This window comes from Gossypium raimondii, chromosome 9, assembly GCF_025698545.1.
Source record: "Gossypium raimondii isolate GPD5lz chromosome 9, ASM2569854v1, whole genome shotgun sequence".
Taxonomy (NCBI): Eukaryota; Viridiplantae; Streptophyta; class Magnoliopsida; order Malvales; family Malvaceae; genus Gossypium; species Gossypium raimondii.
In genome coordinates, this window is record NC_068573.1 from 41,349,624 (window position 1) to 41,370,434 (window position 20,811).

At 32.5% G+C, this 20,811-nt stretch overlaps 3 protein-coding genes across 6 annotated transcripts; all 3 read right to left on the minus strand.

Moving 5' to 3' along the window:
• Window positions 1-631: 631 nt before the first annotated feature.
• Window positions 632-2,771, minus strand: LOC105799768 (high affinity nitrate transporter 2.4). The gene is made up of 3 exons (XM_012630482.2): window positions 1,728-2,771; window positions 1,520-1,635; window positions 632-1,435 (listed from the first exon to the last, which is right to left on the minus strand). The coding sequence occupies exons 1-3, from the start codon at window positions 2,535-2,537 to the stop codon at window positions 769-771; spliced, it is 1,593 nt and encodes a 530-aa protein (XP_012485936.1). The 5' UTR covers window positions 2,538-2,771; the 3' UTR covers window positions 632-768.
• A 915-nt stretch (window positions 2,772-3,686) lies between these two features.
• LOC105799767 (pentatricopeptide repeat-containing protein At2g32630) lies at window positions 3,687-6,702 on the minus strand. The gene has a single exon (XM_012630481.2). It carries the CDS (start codon window positions 6,700-6,702, stop codon window positions 4,861-4,863), a length of 1,842 nt encoding a protein of 613 aa, XP_012485935.1. The 3' UTR covers window positions 3,687-4,860.
• Window positions 6,703-11,857: 5,155 nt separating this feature from the next.
• Window positions 11,858-15,159, minus strand: LOC105799769 (RNA polymerase sigma factor sigF, chloroplastic). Of its 4 annotated transcripts, none has more exons than XM_012630484.2 (8): window positions 14,914-15,159; window positions 14,363-14,523; window positions 14,130-14,230; window positions 13,815-14,012; window positions 13,456-13,729; window positions 12,982-13,353; window positions 12,549-12,749; window positions 11,858-12,347 (listed from the first exon to the last, which is right to left on the minus strand). In XM_012630484.2, the coding sequence occupies exons 1-8, from the start codon at window positions 15,005-15,007 to the stop codon at window positions 12,060-12,062; spliced, it is 1,689 nt and encodes a 562-aa protein (XP_012485938.1). In that variant the 5' UTR covers window positions 15,008-15,159; the 3' UTR covers window positions 11,858-12,059. The 4 variants fall into 4 exon arrangements, with proteins under 4 accessions (XP_012485938.1, XP_012485937.1, XP_052477468.1 ...); XM_012630483.2 differs by having other exon boundaries at window positions 14,124-14,230; XM_052621508.1 differs by lacking the exon at window positions 14,363-14,523 and having other exon boundaries at window positions 14,124-14,230; window positions 14,914-15,154.
• Between the last annotated feature and the right edge of the window lie 5,652 nt (window positions 15,160-20,811).

Here is a 20,811-nt window from a genome sequence, read left to right on the forward strand (position 1 = left end):
TTTTGGATCTTCAGAGAAAAAAAAAATTCTAATAGATTTCCCACTGAAATGTTATCATCATCATAGCTGTGTTTTCTTTGTATTCTCTTCACCTTTTCTACTACAAGACCATTCAGCTTGTAAAATGAGGGGTACAGTTTCCATTTCCCACAACTCTTTCTTTGGTCTCGAAGTAAGTCCCTGCACTTTCTTTTTTTCTTTTCTTTTCCCATTTAGTCTTTATACATTGCATTTTGTATCAATCCAAAATTTATGATAAAAATACATTTTCTAACTTTTTCTTAATTTTGATATTGAGTAAATTAATCATTTTTTAAAAAAATTAGAGCAATTTAACTAATAATATTAATATTTTTCTTGAATTGTACATAATTTTGATTGATATACTAATAAATTTAATCATTAATGTTTATATATAATTAACCAATTTACTAAATATGATTTTTGGCATATACACTTAGATTTAGATCACAACACCAAATCAACAAATACAAGTGGATTATGACAAAAAATGACATTTTTTATCCTTTTAATTATTGCTCAATCTCAGTCAGGTGAGAGGACAACAACAATTTTCTTATTAACAGGATGGATACAGGCCCAATAACAAAGAAGAAGTCCTGCTGCATTTATTTGTTTTTATAGACTTATATAACAAGCTTCCATTAATATAAAACACTTTGCACCATGAAACTCATAAGCTGGAAATGGATAATATTATAGACAAAGTTCAAGTTTAAACCTTGTAGGTATCAACAAAATGAATATCTATACATCTTCTGTAGTTGAAGTTTGAGGTGTTGCTGCAGAACCAACCCTTTGACCTCTCTCAGACTTGCTATTCTCAGCAAACTTGAGACTTCCATGGTGCAACCCTTTCTCTTTTTCCTCCGCATTCCACTCAGCTCCATAGTAGTACTCTTCACTGCATTTTTCCCCATGCTTTGAAGCAGGGAGCAACATGCTCCCCCATTGTGGAAAATGAACTAGCGTTACAGGCAATGTGCATGCCACAATCATGATCCCCATGTAGAAAATTCCTGTCTCAGTTGAGTAGTTCGAGCTTGTAAAGAACAGCAGTTGAGTTAAACCAGACCCGAAATTCCCACCGGCTCCAGTTAGGCCCGAGATGACACCCAGCGATCTACGAGAAATAAAGGGGATGATCCCGAAGGTAGCTCCGCAAGCGGCTTGTGCGCCGATGGAGAAGAGGATCATAGAGGTGATGGAAAGGTCGAGAGAGTTTGCTCTTCCAAGACAAATGCAAAAGATGCCTCCTAGAGTTTGAAGGATGTACAAGTTCCAGAGCCGGCCGCGCATGCCGAACCGACGTGCAGCTAGATCGGACAAGAACCCTCCCATGGGGCGTGCGAAAATGTTTGCCATGCCAAAAGTGGCAGCTATGGTGCCGGCTGTACGGAGCTTGAGGTTAAACCTATATATATATAGGTCACAAAGACCGATGTTAATTGTCACTTGCAGTTTTTAATTTTGTAAAGTTATAATGAGAAGATTGAACCTGTCAAAGAAATACTCTGCAATGACATTATCAGTGGTTAGTTCAACACCTAAAGACATTCCATAGAGAAGAACGAAGATCCATGTCCTGTAGTTTGTGATGGCATACCAGAGGACCTAATCAAACAGTGGATGGCATAGGTTAATTAATTCCCTAAATTGCAAAGAAAAACAAAAGCATGTAAATGAAAATCATGGCATATGCTTGCCTTAGAGAACCTATCCTTTGGGACATCTCCTTTCTTCTGCAAAGTACTAAGGTTCCCATCAGGCAAATCTTGGCCTAATGTCAACACCAAAATCCCCATAATCACATGTAACCATCCTGGTATGAAAAATGCAATCCTCCAAGCAGTAAATGGAGTTGCACCAGCTTGCTTGATTAACTCAAAAATGAGCGGCATAATAAGCTGAGTGGCTCCACCCCCCATGTTTCCCCAACCGGCTGCCGTCCCATTGACGAGCCCAATGATGTTTCCATTGAACATAGTACTCATCCAATATTGGCATGACACAAATGTTGCAAGGGAGAAACCAATCATGAATCTCACAGCTATATATCCTCCTGCAGATGAAACGAATGACATGCAAAACACTGTTGGGGCTGACAACATAATAAGAAAAGCGCAACCGTAACGGGGTCCTAGTAGGTCACATACTGCTCCCATTACAAGCCTAGAGAAAATGCTACCGGAAACGGAAGCTATGCCGGCATTGCCGATATCGCCTTTTTTGAGGTTCAAGTTGTCTCGGATGATGGGGACAAGAGGAGCTGCTGCAAAAGTGGAAACGAAGCAAGTGAAAAAAGAGAGCCAAGAGAGATGAAAGGTGACCATGTGGGGTTTGGCAAATGACAAAAGGTTGAAGACTTTGGCTTTGTGCTCAGAATCTACGGGTAGGGCGAATTTTGCAGTGGGGTCTGTTGGGATTTTTGGGGAAGCGACTGAGAAAGCAAAGGCTCGTTCTTTTGCTGAAACTCCATGCATGGAGCTTCCTGGTTCGTTCTCAGTTTCACCCATAATTAACTTCAATATTCCTTACGGTAATGATTTGATGATTATGCAGGATTAACTCGTAGTGTTTTTGGCTAGCATTGGTGTTTATATAGGAATTGTTGGAGGTTTCAATGGGTGATGTTTGTGGGTCTCTATGCATATACCAAATAAAGCTAGTGTGACAAAGGCATTAGTTTAGCTTTTTTTTATTACAAGAATATGATGAAGTATCAACCATTACATAGGAACAAAAAAAATAATCTGGCTTAAACCAATTACAGACTCGAGGGTACTTTTCACACCACGCCCTTTTCTGTCCTATTTACTGATCGCTGCTGCTACCTAGTCAAGACATGCATATATATATATATAAGATCTCTCTCTCAATATATGTCTTTGCATGCCTGGCTGACACAGACAAGAACTCATTTTATAAGGAATTAAACATGCCCTTTCGCATGATTGAAGAGGTTTCTTCAAAAGGGTTTGTTTACAATTCCTAGCAACTTGGAAGGAAATATCGAGAGAGAGCAGTATATTGTTTCCCTGTGTTGCGTAAGCCTGATGTTTGTACTCTTTTATCCTTTTTTGTTTTTTCTCTTTGGGATAAACAACGTGTCGCCCCTTCCCCAACACCTTATTCGATCGGCCATTATTGCATCCCAAACTCCAAATGGGACAATTAGAAAGAGATGATGAGACAGATGAGTGACTCGAACTCTCCTTCCATCTGTTCGTTTTATATCCGTATGTCCATTCAAATGATAAGCACCTTTATTAATTAAAAGTTAAAAACCAATCCCTTCAAAACTCCTTCGCCCTCTTTTTATCATTACTTACATCCAGTGTTAATATCATTTTCCTCTAAATTATTTGTATTTTATACACTATTTGTACCGTGAATTAAATATTGAATCTTATTTAAGAACATATAGCTTGTTGTATTAAATTAGACACCATAAATGCTTCAAATAAAACTTGAAACTTTTTTAATGACATAACATCATCTGATTTATCCGAACCAGATAACTATAATAATATTTGATGATACCTCTAAGATACACACACATCCAATGTTAGAACTGCATGCGTTGCTAGACTTCTTTGGTCCAACTAAAACAATATAAATCAATTTGGGCCAAGAAAAAAAAAACCTTTCATTGGGCCACAGTATAGTCCTGGAGTAAAGCTTTCCTTCAATTGAACATTAGCCATTCTGAAGACTGACCTGAGAACATGTAAGTGGCTGGAAGCATAGAAAAGGACTTTTGGTTGAAATGCATGTATGTACACTAAAATTTCCAGGGCAATTTTTCAAAAGACCTATGGAGAGAGTTTAACAATGTCATTTTTAGCAACAAAGCAAATTATAGCAAGTTCATAAGCATGCCTTTTGAAAGCTTAAACATTTCCTGAAGGCTGAAACTGATATATAGAACCTATTCACCAAAGTCTGCATACCAGCCTCAACAAGCTTAGCAGCTTCTTCTATAATGGATCTGCAGTCAGCAGAGCTTGGCCATCATAACAGGTGGCAGTACAAACATATCATAAACAAGGCCTCCACTGCAGTTTTTGAGGAAGATAGCAGGATCTTCAACCCTGGATCGGATATAAGAATCTTAAGCTTCACTGGCTGTAATGAGAGGGTTGAATTGAAGAGGCTATAAAAGGTGCAACCACAAATAGGAATAAATTCATCAACAGTTTTGACTATTGAACCGTCTACACCATAATTAGTAACCAATAAGAGGGTGAATCATGTTTAGGGGTAGGCATATTACGACCTTGAGAGATCCATAATAAAATTTGTAGTTCCTGTTTCCCTCGGATCCTCCACGTCCTCTGAACTAACTTCTTTCAGTATGCAAATACTCTTCTGGAGCAGATTTCACAGATAGAAACATGCCTGCATGGATTTAGAATCCATATAATTCGATTGCCCACCGTCAACATGTCTAACCTTCCCAGATGCAGTACCAACCGTAGATTGATGCAATAAACAAACATCTCAATGAAGCCTGCAGCAAAAACGAACACTCACAACACAAGCCACCCTCTGAACAAGCATTTAACATCAAAATCAGACATTGCATTGTTTTGAAGGAGCCCAAGTTCAGCCACGTTTTCTTTCACAGGCATTTCACCAACAAGAATGTTCTTTGGTTAAAGTTCTATAGCATAAAGTGATGTTCTTTGGTTAAAGTCCTATAGCATAAAGTGATGATATTTGCATCATCCTGAAGATAGGTTGAGGTTTTGTTAGCATCTAGCTGCATATCACGAAGTCTAAACTAAATACCACAAAAAAGGGAAAGCAAGGTAAAGGACCATCCAACTATTGGCCCTAGGTTGTATGAAGGCTACCGACAAGTGAGCTATAAACTCTTTGATCAGGCACATGGCCCAAACCGATCATTTCCTTGTAAAGTCTAAAAGCTTCATCTGATCTCCCTTTCTTAGACAACCCAGAAATTATAGCCGTATAGGTGACTACATTTGGAACTAGACCCTTTTGACGCATTTCATTAAATAGTTTCATTGCTTCATCTATATTCCCAAAACTACATTCACCATGCACAAGTGATGTGTATGTGTATACATCAGGAATTCTTCCTTTGGCTTCCATCTCATCCCTTAGCTTATATGCGTCTTTCATTTCCCCTTTCTTGCTATATCCATCGATGAGAGCATTATATGTAACAGTATTAGGACTCTCCCCCTTTCCCTGCAATTGTCGAAACAGCCGCTTTGCCTCAACAATGTTTCCTTCTTTGCAGTGAATATCAATCAAAGTAGTGAAGTTGATAGCATTAGGCGTCAATTGGTTTTCTACCATCATGAACAACCATCTCTTCGCTTCCTCATATCGTTTCAATCTACACATCCCGCTAGCCATAATGTTGTAAGTAAATACATCAGGCTTAAAGCCTTTCTTCTCCATAACAGCCACTAACCTCAAAGCATCATCCATCATCCCCTTCCTGCAATACCCATGCAGGAGTGTATTAATTATCACCTGATTTACCACAATTTTTTGACTTTGCATATCTTTTAGCAATAGCTGAGCTGCCTCCATCTGCCCAGTCTTGCAGAGACCGTCAATTAAGGCCCCATAAACACGTGCATTCGGAACAAGGCCTTTCTCAGTCAACTCATCAAACAAAGAAACAGCTTTCTTAATACTCCCTCTTCTACAGTGCCAGTGTATCATCGAAGTATAAAGATGAACATCCATTTCCACCTTTCTCTCACGCATTTCATCAAACAGCTTCTCAACTTCGTCATGCTTGCCAATATTTCCAAAATGCTCAATCAAAACAGTATAAGTAGCAGCATTATACTCCACTTCCTCCCTCTCCATCAACATCAAAACCTCAGAAACAACCCCAAAATCCTTCCTTTTAACGTAAGCGTTTAAAATTGTATTATAAGTAACAACATTAGCTTTAACCCCTTTACTAGCCATTTCATTCATCAATTCTCTACCTTTCTCAACTTCCCCTCTTCTACATAACCCATCAATCACAATTGTCATAGAATAAGCACCAATTTCTACGCCAGACTTAACCATTCTTCTAAAAAACACAAAAAATGAATCTCCTTTATCACTCTTCTTCAATGCAACCAAATACAAAATACAAGACCTTTCATCAATATTAAAACCCATTTTCTTCATATAATCAAAAACCAGATTTGCCTCTTCAAACCTTTTGTTATCTACACAAACTCTAAAAAGCAAGTCGGACAACTTGTTAAGGAAATATGAGTTATCAAACTCAAAATCAAAGAGAGAAAGAATTTCCTCAACTGGGTATCTAAGATTATCGTCGGAGAGAATAAACTTCAATACTTGTTTAATTTCTTCAAAATTTCCAGCTTTGTGCAATCTGCGAATGAAAGATAAATGGGTTTCAAGATTGGGTTTTTGGGGAGTAAGAGAAAGATTCGTTCTTAAAAAGTTGAAGAAGAGGATACAGGAACGAATAGGGAGATTTGGGTTTGAAAGAACGAGGTCGGTTGTGTTTGAGTCGAGATCAGAGATCAAAGACGGATTGGTTTTGAAGGGTTTAAGGCCTGATTTTATGAGGATTTCAGCAATTTCTTCTGCAGTTTTTTTATTTGCTGGTGAACTGGGGTATCTGGGAAGGGATTTTTCGAATATTTTTACGAGGTTTTTAGTTGACATTGCTGCTATAGTTACTACGATTTAACAGCAAGCTTGCTTTTAAGCCTCATTCCTGGGTGGTTTTTAGTCCTCAAAGCGACATCGTTTTCTCTGCATTGTCCTGTTTCTTTATTCCCTTTTTTTTTTTAATTAATGCTGATTCTGTTTCGTTGAATTGGGTTGATTTTTTTTTTTTTAGATTTTTCCAACTGTAAAATACATTAGTTTAGATTTAGAGGTGTACATGGGCCGGGCCGGGCCGGGATTGGGTCAGGACCAAAAAATTTTGGCCCGCCTCCTAGGCCCGGGCCCAGCCTGGCCTAAAATATGGGCTTGAGATTTTGTCCAGGCCCAGCCCGGGAAAAAATATGGGGCCCGAGCTCGGCCCGTTTTTAATTAAAATTAAAATTATTTTTTTAATAAAATTATCAAATTATTAATTGTTAATTGTATTAATTGTTGTAACAAAATCTAACATTTGATTAGTAAAATTATCAAATTATTAATTGTATTAATTGTTAATTGAATTAATTGTATTAATTGTTGTAACAAAATCAAACATTTGATTAGTAAAATAAACTTGATGTTTTATTATTATTTTGTATTAATTGTTGTAACAAAATCTAACATTTGATTAGTAAAATAAACTTGATGTTTTATTATTATTATTTTATTATTATTATTTTGTAACTTGTAACAAAATTGATTGTATTAATTGTTAGTAAGTTGAGTGGGTCTCTTTCTTTTAACCGGAGTTATGTATTATTAAACTCATACAATACATAAATTTATTTATTCCATTTCTATTTCTATTTTGATATTTCCTGGCCAATAAGCAAATCTGTTCTATTTCTTATTTATACATAAATTAGTTGGACAAATAAAAAAACTTAAAATAAAAAACTATTATAATTTAAAAATAAGGAAATGAAAGTAAATGAAACTTAAAATAAAAAACTATTAGTTGGATAAATTAGTTGGCCAATAAGGAAATGAAAGTAAATGAAACTTAAAAAAAACTATTATATTTAAAACATATATATTTAATATATTTTCGGGCCGGGCTCGGGCCAAAAAAATTTTGCCCGAGGCCCGGCCCGTTTTCTAAACAGGTCTCAATTTTTGCCCAAGCCCATATTTTGGGCCTATACTTTTACCCGAACCCTCCCATATTTTGGGCGGACCGTCGGGCTCAGTGCAGCTAAAATAGTAGTGGCGGTGAAATTAATTAATGTAGTGATGAGATTGGATGCTATAGCAGTGAGATTAAAAGTAATGAGATTGAATGCTATATCACTGAGATTAAAAATAGCTGAGAGAGTAGAATGTGTTTAAATTCAAATGCAACTGTAACCTTAAAGTGATAATAAAAAATGACATTAAATTAAACATGATATATAATAAAAATATAAATTATTTAACATTTACAAATAATAAATAACTAAAATTATTACAAGTAAATTTATCTTTGATAATAATTTAATTAAAAAGTAATTAAAATTTAAGAAAGAAATCAAGCATTTATTATTTTATTTAATATTTCAGAGCTAATTATATATTCAATTATAATTGTTCAATTTAGTATTACTTTATTTATATAGTTATATATTTTATTTTAGGTTTATATTTAACTTACTTATAATTATTTAATTTTATATTATAAATTTTATTATGATTTCTTTATTTTCTTTAAGCGTTTTATTGGATTCATCAGGAAGGACAAAAAGGTTAAATATGCTACAAGCGTAGTTTTAAAATTTTAACCGGGTAAAATAGACCGGTGAGATTTTTAGGGTGTGGTGTGATTACATCTCTTTCACCGCACCGTAGGCTTGTCATTCAAAGGTAATATTGTGCTGCGATTGCATAATTTTCAATATAGGATTTTCAATATAGGTCTCATTGTCTTGGAGCTAAACGAAGATCCAAAAGAACCCATGTTTGATTCTCAATTTTTCGATTTGATTCTCAGTTTTTCATACAAGGTTTATTTTTTATTTTATTTTTACAAAATTAGTAGATTTTAAATATTATTTAATGATGTTTTAAAATCATTTATATAATTATTTCTAAAATTAATAATTTTTCAAGTAAATAAAAACAATTAATAACTCTTAAATAATATATTTTGAAAAATAATTTGTATACAATATTTTAATTTATTTTTACTATTTTAAATATTAAATAATTATTTTTATGTCATAAAATTTTAAGTTGTAAAATTAAATAAATATAAAGTAAAATTTTATTTGATTTAATTCGATTTGTAATATGAAAAAAAATCATCCAAATACCACATTTAAGTCAACTTTTCGTTGGTATTTTTTTAAAGTAAATGGTTTAGCTTAAAAAAAGAGAGTAAATTTTAATTTCTATTTAGTGTGTCTTTCATCCTAATAGTTTCAAACTTGCAATGTAATAAGTTAATTTTAATATTTTAATATATATATATGAAAGGAAATGTAACACCCTTAATCCTTCTCTGTTACCGGAATAAGGTTATAGAGTATTACCAAACTTTACGAATTAAATACGGACATTTCCCAACTTTTGTTACACATATTAAGAATCAATCATATAACACTTATATTGTCTCTTAGATGGACCTTCGATACCCAATATTCACTTTAGAAGTGAATCGGGACTAAACTGGGTACTCAGGAAATTTTTCCCAAAATTTCAAAAATTTTCTTAGAAGCAGGGGACACATGCCCGTGTCTCTGCCCATGTAGACGAAAATAGGTCATTTTAAGGCCACTTTTCTAACCCATTTTGACATTAACCTGCACTCAACATTCACATACATGAATATATCCCAACCAAGCAATCAATACAAGCTAAAACATGTTCTCAACATGACATAACATCACAAATCTTTCATTTACTTATACCTACCTATTTAACTCATTTCATTGATTTATCAAATTCTACTACTAACTACATGCATATAAACATTTAATATTCACAACTACAATTCAAACTATTTCATTGCCAAACCAACCCTATACATGCCATATAAACCAAAATTTACATTGCAAAAACTACCAGAATAAACTGGATAGTGTAGCTTAATGTGTTGATCCGATCTTTCGACTACACGTTAATCTACAAGAACATTAAACAACACGAGTAAGCTTAATAAAGCTTAGTAAGTTCAATAGATTAAACATTGATTTTACCGAACTTAATATAATATAATAAATTAAATTGTAAATAAATCATATATTTTTCCCTGTCAAATACAACGTATTCAATAAACAAGCTTCCTTCATATCAATATCAATAATAATTTATAAATCTTTCAATTCAATCACATAAGTCTCTTACTATTTCTTACTGAATCGAAGAACGGCTTACGGATATGAGTACTTCGTTCTTTTTGTGCCATAGTCCAACTATGGTCTTACACATGCATTGCCATAGCCCTGCCATGGTCTTACATTTGTAGTGTCATAACCCAGTTATGGTCTTATCATCAGAATGTCATAGCCCAGCTATGGTCTTACACATGTATCTATACTGCCATAGTCTAACCACGGTCTTACATTCAAGGTGTCATAACCCAGTTATGGTCTTTTCATTAAAATTCCATAACCAAACTATGGTCTTACATTTAAACATTGCCATGGTCCAACCATGATCTTATCCGTCAATTCATTCATTGCCACGGAACGATCCTACTCAATCCTGCTTTATGCTCGTGTTAAACATTCAATTCAATTTTCATACTTTTACAATAATCTTAATTTCAACAAAAAAATATGAATAAATATATTATATCATTTATAAATTAACAAATAATCATAAAAGTTTAACCATATGAACTTACCTGGGTTGGATTGTAAAATTGGTAATAGTTCAGAGCTACTCGGCTAATTTCCCTTTTTCTCGTTGATCTACGAGCTCTTGATCTAATATGTAACATTTTTCATTCATTAGCATATATTTCAATTCCATTCCACTTCACAATTAATACCACTCAAATTTTAAAATTACACAATTACCCTAACTTTTACAGTTTTTGTAATTTAGCTCCTCACCAATTAACTCATCAAATAAGATAATTTTTCTCAATTAACACTTTATCTAAATATTATAAGTTATTACACAGCCCTTAATAAACATAATTTAATACCAAAACCTAGGATTTAATCTTTTCACAATTTGATCCTAAAATCAATTTCTATTGAAATTACTTGATAAAATCTTCATATAATAAAATTAAAACTTCAAATCCATGTTAATTCATCATAAAAATCCAGCACTCATCAATGGTAACTTTCAAAATTACCCATAGAATCAAAAACTAATGAATTAGATAGTTGGACCTAATTGTAAATTAGAAGAAGAATAGCCTAGAAAAGTTTAGAATTCAATTTATTTAAGTTAATTTCACAAAAGTTACAATTTTGTCCTTTAATCACATGATTTGTTTGTCTTCTTTTCTGCTTATGCCGCCTCATGCCTTTATTTTAGACATAATTTCTCCTTAAGTCCTCCTTTATTTACCATTATTTAATCACTTTAGCAAGTTTTGCACCTTTTTCAATTTAGTTCTTTTAATTAATTAACTATCGAAACGATAAAATTTTCTAACAAAACTTTAATACTACCTTAATGACACTCCGTAAATATTTATAAAAATATTTACGGCTCGATTTATAAAATTGAGGTCTCGATACCCCATTTTTAAAACCAATTAACCTAATAATTCCTTCTAAATTCAAATCACTATTTCACAAATGTTTCTAAAATCACATTTAACTCGTAAATACTAAATAATAAAATTTGTGAGCTTACTAGTCGAAATTAATGACTTCAAATTACCATTTCCGTTACCACTGAAAATTCAGGTTGTTACAGGAAAAATATTCGGCAGTGTCTTTGAAATTTTTAGACTTCACAAGCAAGGTTTGCCATTGACAATTGTCCTGTAAAAGTATAATAAAATATTAAAAATTAATATTGAATAAGGGATACATTGTGTGGAATTAAAAAAAAATTATCAATTTATCAAATGCTAATATGAAAATTTTAATTTGATCTCATTTTATTTAATATTATTTTGTGTTTACTCTTTATACATACCAAACACAAAATAATTGAATTTATTTTAAATATATATATAATTAATTTAAAATCAAAATTTTATATAATTGAGTAAAAGAAGTCAAAATTCACCAATAACATTTGATAAAAGTATCTATCCCGATTATACAAAAACAAAAAGCAAAACAAAAGCATTGTTAGATTACAGTGTTGGAGCAATTCAATCAGGGTCATAGGCTTAGGCCTTGTTCTTTAGCTAACAACAGATTTTTCACTCTTGCCCTCGAATTTACATGTAAAATCTAACGAATATGTCTGTGTCCCTATGCCTAAACAAGCAAATCGGCATATGCACCAAGTCCTTGTTTGACTAGGCATTGCTTTAGCTTGTACAATGCCCGGCTCTCTAGCTGCCTCACCCGTTCCTTAGATAATCCAAATATGTTTCCTATCTCAGACAGAGAATTCTCTTTACTTTCTTCAATACCGAACCGTAGTTTGATTATCTTCCTTTCTTTTGGGCTGAGAACACGTAGAAGGTTGCGCACGTGCTGCCGCATTAGTTGCTTTGCCACACTAACATCAGGGATCTCAATACCGGTGTCTGGTGTTACCTCCTGCAGTTCAAGATAAGAACAAAGAATTAGCTTCATATTTTTAGGGAAATTTTAAGAATTTCTACATGAGTTGGTGTTGTTCCCTCAAAAACACTTATTTCTGCAACCATTTGCATGAAAATTGGCCTATCTTTTGCCATCCATATCATCAAGAAACTAGATGCTATCCACACAGGGACCAAGCTTAAACCGAGGCATTACCTGAAAGGTGGTATCCTGGTCTGTCCATACAGGTTGTTGCATAGAAAGCGGCGTCCTTGTTGTGAAAAGCAACTTATCCAACTTTTGAACTGTAATTCCAGCACGTGTTGCTAGTTCTTCTTTGGAAGGACAATGATTTCCTTCTTGAATGTATGATCTCTTTGCCTTCACCACTTTGCCCAAGAGGCTGTATGCATTCTCCTGAAAACATTAAGTAGGTTCTTTGCTGGTATGATGCTTCTCAAATATATAAAAAGTTATATGCCTGACTTAAACATGTAATAAACTTATAACATCTCCAACAACTTGAAGAGATATTGTCTCATCCATTATTATTATGTTAGCAAAAAACCATATACTTTCAATATACCTACAGTACCATGTTAAGGTAGCATACATGATATCAAGCATAAACACAAGAAATTGTAATTACCGGCAAACGAATGGTTCTGGAATGTTGCACAATAGACTTTGTAATGGTTTGCCGTATCCACCAGTAAGAATAGGTGGCAAATCGGCATCCAACTTGTGGTTTGAACTTCTCGACGCTTTTAATAAGCCCCATACTTCCCTCCTGCAGTAAATCCTGAAGGTTCATACCACGGCCCTGATATTGTTTAGCAACATGAAACACCATACGGAAGTTTGCATACACCAATTTTTCCCGGCTTCTGTTTCCATTGTGGAGCTCTGCCTGCAAGGCTGAACAACTAAGACCAATGGCTTCAGCCCATTCAACCAAGGTCGGTTCACGCCCAAACTGAGATTGAAGATTACTCTTCAGCTTCTCTAATCTCATCAAATCCTGTACATGTTACATGCATCGTGAATAAGACCTTTCATTAACCAAATATTCTCTATTTTCCATGACTTAAGTGAAAAAAAAGGGCAGGATTGAGAAAGGCACCTGAACTTCAACTATTAATTCGGACTCTTCTTTAGCAGTCAAGAGTTGTGTTGTCTCAGGACCCCTTAAGAACAATCGAAGGGGATCATTGGGATCGTAACTTCCACTAACCTTTTTTCTTACATTTGTCTTTCGTAAACTATAGGTATCAGAAATCATAAATTTAGATGGCATCCTCCTTCGTTTAGACTGTCTCTCTAAACGTCTTGTTGACCTAACTGTAGGTGCTTCCTCCTCCTCAACTGGCAATGTAGATGAATTAGCCGACCCCAAACTGCAATAGCATTAGTTATCAGTCTTTGAAGAGTATAATTAGTCTAGAACACTAGTGCAACCAGGAAGACAAGATCGAAGCTAACCTATTAGAAAGTGAATCATCAAGGTCTAATTTGAGGTCCTCAGCTAATGCTAAAGCTTGTTTAGAAGCCGACAAAGCATTCTTAGCAAGGGCCAATATAGTACTTGGTTCAACATTCATAGTCTCCTCAGTATCAGCTGCAACAGACTGCATATTCAAGGAAGATGATGGATTTTCTCCTAATTCCAAGACTGACAATCTGAATGAAAGAAAAAAAATAAGGCAGTACATGATGATGCAATTCAAGCGAAAGGATTGCCATCGCAACTATTTAATGCAGGAAGCAGTCAATGAGGCTTAGTTCATTTACAATTGCCTTAAATCAGGCCACTGGAGCATCTGCTGTTCAAAGTTGTTGGAGGCCTTCCCTTCATGAAGTGTTGTCCCATTCTCAACCTGCTGTTTGTCTGTTGGCCCCTAAGATTGAACAAGGATTTGCAAATATTTGAGGAAGCATATCAACAAAATGACCAAAAACAAACACTAAAAAGGCAAGTGTGCAAATTACATAATACATATATGTTGTGCATAGATAAACAAGAGTCTCACTGGATATGCTTTATCTTCCTTAAAGTATTGCAAGATAGGCAGAGGTCTGCAGTCATCGCGCTGCTCTTGTGAGAGAACTGATGTAGGAAAATGCCTAGCTACCGAATGAATCGGAATAGATGTTGCAGCAGCAGCAGCCGCTTGCTCGTGAAACATTGAAACTGCATAGTTGTATTGTGCATACATTGTCATTCAGTACTTAGTATTATTAACTCAGGAAATTGAGAGCAAAACACAGGGTCATACATAAACAGATATAGGCACTTCTCCTATCTATCTATCTATCTATCTATCCATCCATCAATATCTCCATATAGATGCACAACTTTCTCAGGAACCTGGAAGTAACAGTAATTTCCCAGTTCTACGACGTGACTATATAACCCATTTCCAAGACCAACTACAACACAAACAAAATTGCTTCAACAAGAAAAGCCCAAGGAAGTTATATATATATATATATATCAAGTACCAGAGGCGCAAAACAAATAGAAAAAAAGAGAAAAGTGGGTAATTTACTAGAACTCAGAAACAATAGATATGGATGTTACCTGAAGAAGATGGTAGTGAAGAGACAGAGTTCTTAAGTTGGGTTCTCGTAGAAAAAGATGGAGGAAGAGAGAGAAAATTCCTTGCAGCTTCCATTGATGGCAAGTAAATATTGTGTTATCTCTACAATATGCAGCTTCTGTTAATTAATACACGACTTGTTTTCTTGTTCTGGCTGGGGTACTTGTGTTTCTGTATGTTCGAATGCCTTCCGAGTGTTCTTTTTGTAGATAAAGAACAAGAAGCAGAACAGTGAGCCAGCGAAAAGATATATACTCTATTTATTTACATTTCCACCCCCTCAAAAGAAAGGGATATGGTTGGGCCACCTTTTGCTTGAAAGCGAGACCCCTGGCCCTGGGATACTTTTTTTATTTTTGTTGGCCTCCAACCTAAGTTTAGGCCCTGCTCCATTTTGTTCAGAAGCCCAATTTTAAGTCATTTGTTATAATAGCTTTGCTCAAACCCAATATCCAACTCTATCGTGCTTAGTATGATTACGAATGGATGAAGCGACAAGACAGAGAGAGGCAAAGGCATGCATTATGGCGGAAATGAGTGCTGCAAATACCGAGATTGGTCAAATTTGTGTGGCAGTCTGTCAGACGACTCACACACCTCCGGTTTTATTCAAAACTACAAACAACCCAATATGGGATGGGGTCACATTGCCCACTTCTCTAACCTTTCTCTTCCTTACTTTTCCCATTTAACTCTGCCATTTACTTGTGGGGATCTTATTTAAATAATATAAAAATATTAACTACTCAATAGTTCTCAATGTTAAGTCACCCCTCCAAATAACGTAGGTAGTGTTTGGAATGTAATTTTTTAAAAGTACATAAAAATAATAATTTTAAATAATTATTAGAGTAATTATGTGTATAATTACACTTAAATTTAATTTTAAAAATTATTTTTATACAAGTTATAAAAGTTATATTATAAGTATAAACACATATAAGTACTTAGGATGGTTATAGCAAAAAAATCTTATATTATAAAAATAATTTGTGTATTTTATAAAGTTATAACAAAAATATATTTATAAATTATTATAAAAAAATAATTTTTTTATAATGAATAAAAACACTCCTAGAAACTAGGAATGGGCAAAACCAATGGACTCTTCCTGTCGAGAAATATGAGCATCATCCTCAAGTAATCGTATAACATATCTTGGTGGATCTTCAAAGAGAGTTAACTGATTTAACCTTCCTATTGTCACCTTTGCCAAACAATCAGCTATCGTGTTGGTTTTATGCAAGATGTGTCTAAATTTTATCTTCCAATCCTTGTGGCACCATTCATGGATTAACCGGACTTATCTAATATTGCTAATTGATCCAAAACCATTACAGGTAGTATCAATAAGCAGAGCATAATCACAATTAATTTCAACATGTTTGTAACATTTCATCCAAGCCAGTTTCAATGGGTCTTTTACAAAAATAATACAAAAAAAACCAAAATAATATAATTTTTTTATTTACCAAAATAATACAAAAATAAAACAAAGCTGAAAGAAGGGTCTGCCACAGGCGGCACCTTTGGTGCCTGTGACAGAGGCAGCACCAATTGTTTGTATTTCGGCCCTTTATTCGTATTTTTTCCCGATTTTATTACTTTTAAAAAATATATTATTTTCTAATTTTTTTATTTTACATTATTTTAGTACATTATGTTTGAAACGTATTAATTTAATGTGTTTTTTATTGAAAGTAATAAAATCCGGGAAAAAAATACGAACAAAGGGCCGAAATAAGATTTTTTTAATTTATTTAAAAACACTAAATGAATACATTTCAAACATAATGTACTAAAATAATGTAAAATAATAAAATTATAAAATAATATATTTTTAAAAGTAACAAAATCTGGGAAAAAATACGAACAAAGGGCGAAATAAAGGTTTTTACTAAATTTATTTAAAAACACAATTAATTAATACATTTCAAACATAATGTACTAAAATAATGTAAAATAATAAAATACGAAAATAATATATTTTTATTGAAAGTAATAAAATCCGAGAAAAAATACGAACAAATGGCGAAATAAGGATTTTTTAATTTATTTAAAAACACACTAAATGAACACATTTCAAACATAATGTACTAAAATAATGTAAAATTAGAAAATTAGAAAATAGTATATTTTTAAAAGTAATAAACTCGGGAAAAATACGAACAAAGGGCGAAATAAGGTTTTTTAATTTATTTAAAAAACAGTAAATTAATACATTTCAAACATAATGTACTAAAATAATGTAAAATAATAAAATACAAAATAATATATTTTTATTGAGAGTAATAAAATCCGGGAAAAATACGAACAAAGGGCGAAATAAGGGTTTTTAATTTATTTAAAAACACACTAAATTAATACATTTCAAACATAATGTACTAAAATAATGTAAAATAAAAAATTAGAAAATAGTATATTTTTAAAAGTAATAAAATCCAGGAAAAATACGAACAAAGGGCGAAATAATGGTTTTTTAAATTTATTTAAAAACACACTAAATGAATACATTTCAAATATAATGTACTAAAATAATGTAAAATAATAAAATTAGAAAATAGTATAGTTTTTAAAGTAATAAACTCGGGGAAAAAATACGAACAAAGGGCGAAATAAGGTTTTTTAATTTATTTAAAAATACAGTAAATTAATACATTTGAACATAATGTACTAAAATAATGTAAAATAATAAAATACGAAAATAATATATTTTTATTGAGAGTAATAAAATTAGGGAAAAATACGAACAAAGGGCCAAAATAATGGTTTTTAATTTATTTAAAAAAACACTAAATTAATACATTTCAAACATAATGTACTAAAATAATGTAAAATAAAAAAATTAGAAAATAGTATTTTTTTTAAAGTAATAAAATTTGGAAAAAAAATACGAATAAAGGGCCAAAATACGAACAATTGATGCCGCCTTTGCCACAGGCACCAAAGGTGCTGCCTGTGGCAGGCCCTTCTTTCAGATTTGTTTTTTTTTACTATTTTTTTGAATCATTTTGGTAAATAAAAAAATTATATTATTTTGGTATTTTTTTATTTTTTTGTATTATTTTTGTAAAAGACCCCAGTTTCAACCCTTCCACTACGGCTCTTGCTTCTACTTGGAAAGCCTCGGTCATCCTTGTTACCATGGCAAAACCAGTCAACCATTTTCCATTTGAATCACGCACAATTCCTCCAATTGCTGCCTCGGAGATAACTGTTGAGACCAATCTATCTACATTAAGCTTTACCCATCCTAGACCGGGTCGCTGCCAATCTTTTGTAGTTTGACTATAACAAGCCCAATGATTCAATTTATCCCTAAATTTCCATGCATTTGTCCAAGCACGACCAAGGCAATGAGCTCACGTCTGCTACTGCTAACATTTTGAAAAATGAAAGCATAACGATTTTTCCAAAGAAACCAAGTAACGATTGAGATAAAAGTCGCCACCATCAACACTTAGCATCCCTTCGTTCATGACATTCCAGTGAACTCAATCCCCCAAATTAGAGTTAAAAAATACATTCCAACAATGTCTAGGTAGAAAAGTATTCCAAACAGAATGAGCAAACTCACAGTCCCTCACAGCATGTATAGTTGATTCAACCGATTTACCACATTGTTCACAAAAGGGAATGTAACACCCCTAACCCGTATCCGTCGCCGAATTAAGGTTACGAGGCATTACTGAACAAAACACAACCATCTCAAAATCAATACATATACATTATATATATTATTTAAATATAATAAACTTAGTCTAATATTAAATATGCAAAATGATAAACTTCTCTTCTAACCATTTTTAATAAACAAAGACATTATAATCCAACTAGTAAAAACATTACAAACTAGCAAATCCATAAGGAAATAAACCATTTTAGTATGACTATTATATTCATATACAATACAACAAAGTACGACCTTTAAAATATTTATCTAGTCTGTACATGCCATAGTTAGAATTTAAATATTTTAAATACCAAGATAATAGATAGGGTGATGAACTTGCTGACGATCCCTGAGCTTGAAGCTTGGTTTTTTTTTTATCTATAAAACAGATAGACGTAAACAAACAAAGTAAGCTTACATAGCTTAGTAAGTCTATAGCATAACTAAAATATATATAAAAGAAGAATCATATAAATTCATAATTAAACTTATTGAAATCATAAATACCACATATTGTATATATTTAAATACTCATCAAAACTTACAACCGAATACTTTTATATATCATTTACATATAAACAAATGCATACATCATTATCAAATACCTAAAACCGAATGCATATACACTTCATATGTGTGTAACCAACGCATATTTATATACTTAACAAATTTTATAACCGAATATATATATATATATATACACATCAAATGAATATAACTAAATACATTTATACTTACCAAAATGCATATATAGATTTCTCACATACATCTATCTCGAATGCGAATATACCTAACAATTTCATAAAATTGAATATATATATATATATATATATATATATATATATAAATTCATACTCATCAAATACATATAAACGAATGTTTATATGCTCATCAAACACAATGACCAAATGTATATACATATTCTTTAAATCCATATGACTAAATCATAGACATATCCGATACATGTAAACACATAATGTGAACAGATTCACCAGCACAAAACCTGCTAGGCTTAAAGCCTGATTCAATACACTGGCACTTAGCCTGCTAGACATAAAGTCTGAAATGTTTCACCGGCGTCAAGCCTGCTAGACTTAAAGTCTGAAATGTTTCACCGGCATCAAGCCTGCTAGACTTAAAGTCTGAAATGTTTCACTGGCAATGAACCTGATAGGCACTGAGCCTAAAATCTCAATTCACAGAAGTTATATCTCATATTTGTATATATTATCCACATAAAAATTCAACTCAATAATTTATAAACTATATATTTAATCCACATAGGTATATAAAGTTCGACATCAAATTCAGCTCAATAACTTAATTATACATCCGATATATATATATATATATATATATATATATATATATATATATATATAACTTAATACATTAAAGCCTACTACCTAATATCATGCATTCAACACCTTATGATATTCCAAACTAATAATTTCTTATCTTCAATTCCATTCAAGAATTTTTACATGAATATACATACATAATCGAACCTCCCTTATACATATATAAATTTCATACTTAAACTCATTACAGAATATATATATGCATATTTGCATAATTGAACCTCATATAAACTAGTATAAATGGCATACCTAAATTCAATACAAGGACATATACATGTATAATTGCATATTATAGATCCAATACAAAGTTTTATACCAATATAAACCTATGTTTATTTCGAATCTTAAGTACACACACACATATATGTATATGTACCTTTTATTAAGCCAATACTTTATACTTGTATATACATGTATAAATTCAAAACTTATACATATAAAAATATAAAACTTTTATACTCCAACTAAATTTGATAACATTTATAATTGTATATCCTTATATACCTTCATACTTTAACTAAATTCAAATGACGATATAAGTATATACCTATGATTCGAACATGTAACAATAATGCATATAATTCATCGATACTTTTAATTATTTCAACCAACATATTTTAAATTATAATTCATCAAAATACAGCACATATACATACCTATATACTGATTTTATGACATTAAATAGCTAATAGACTTACCTCGGATGGTGAAAAGTCGAAACCAGACGATTAATCGACAACTTTAGTTTTTCCCCGATCCAACTCCTATTTCTTCTGTTTTGATCTAATTATATTCAAAATAAGCTAGTTTAAATATATTACATTCAATTTAATCCAAAAACAAAT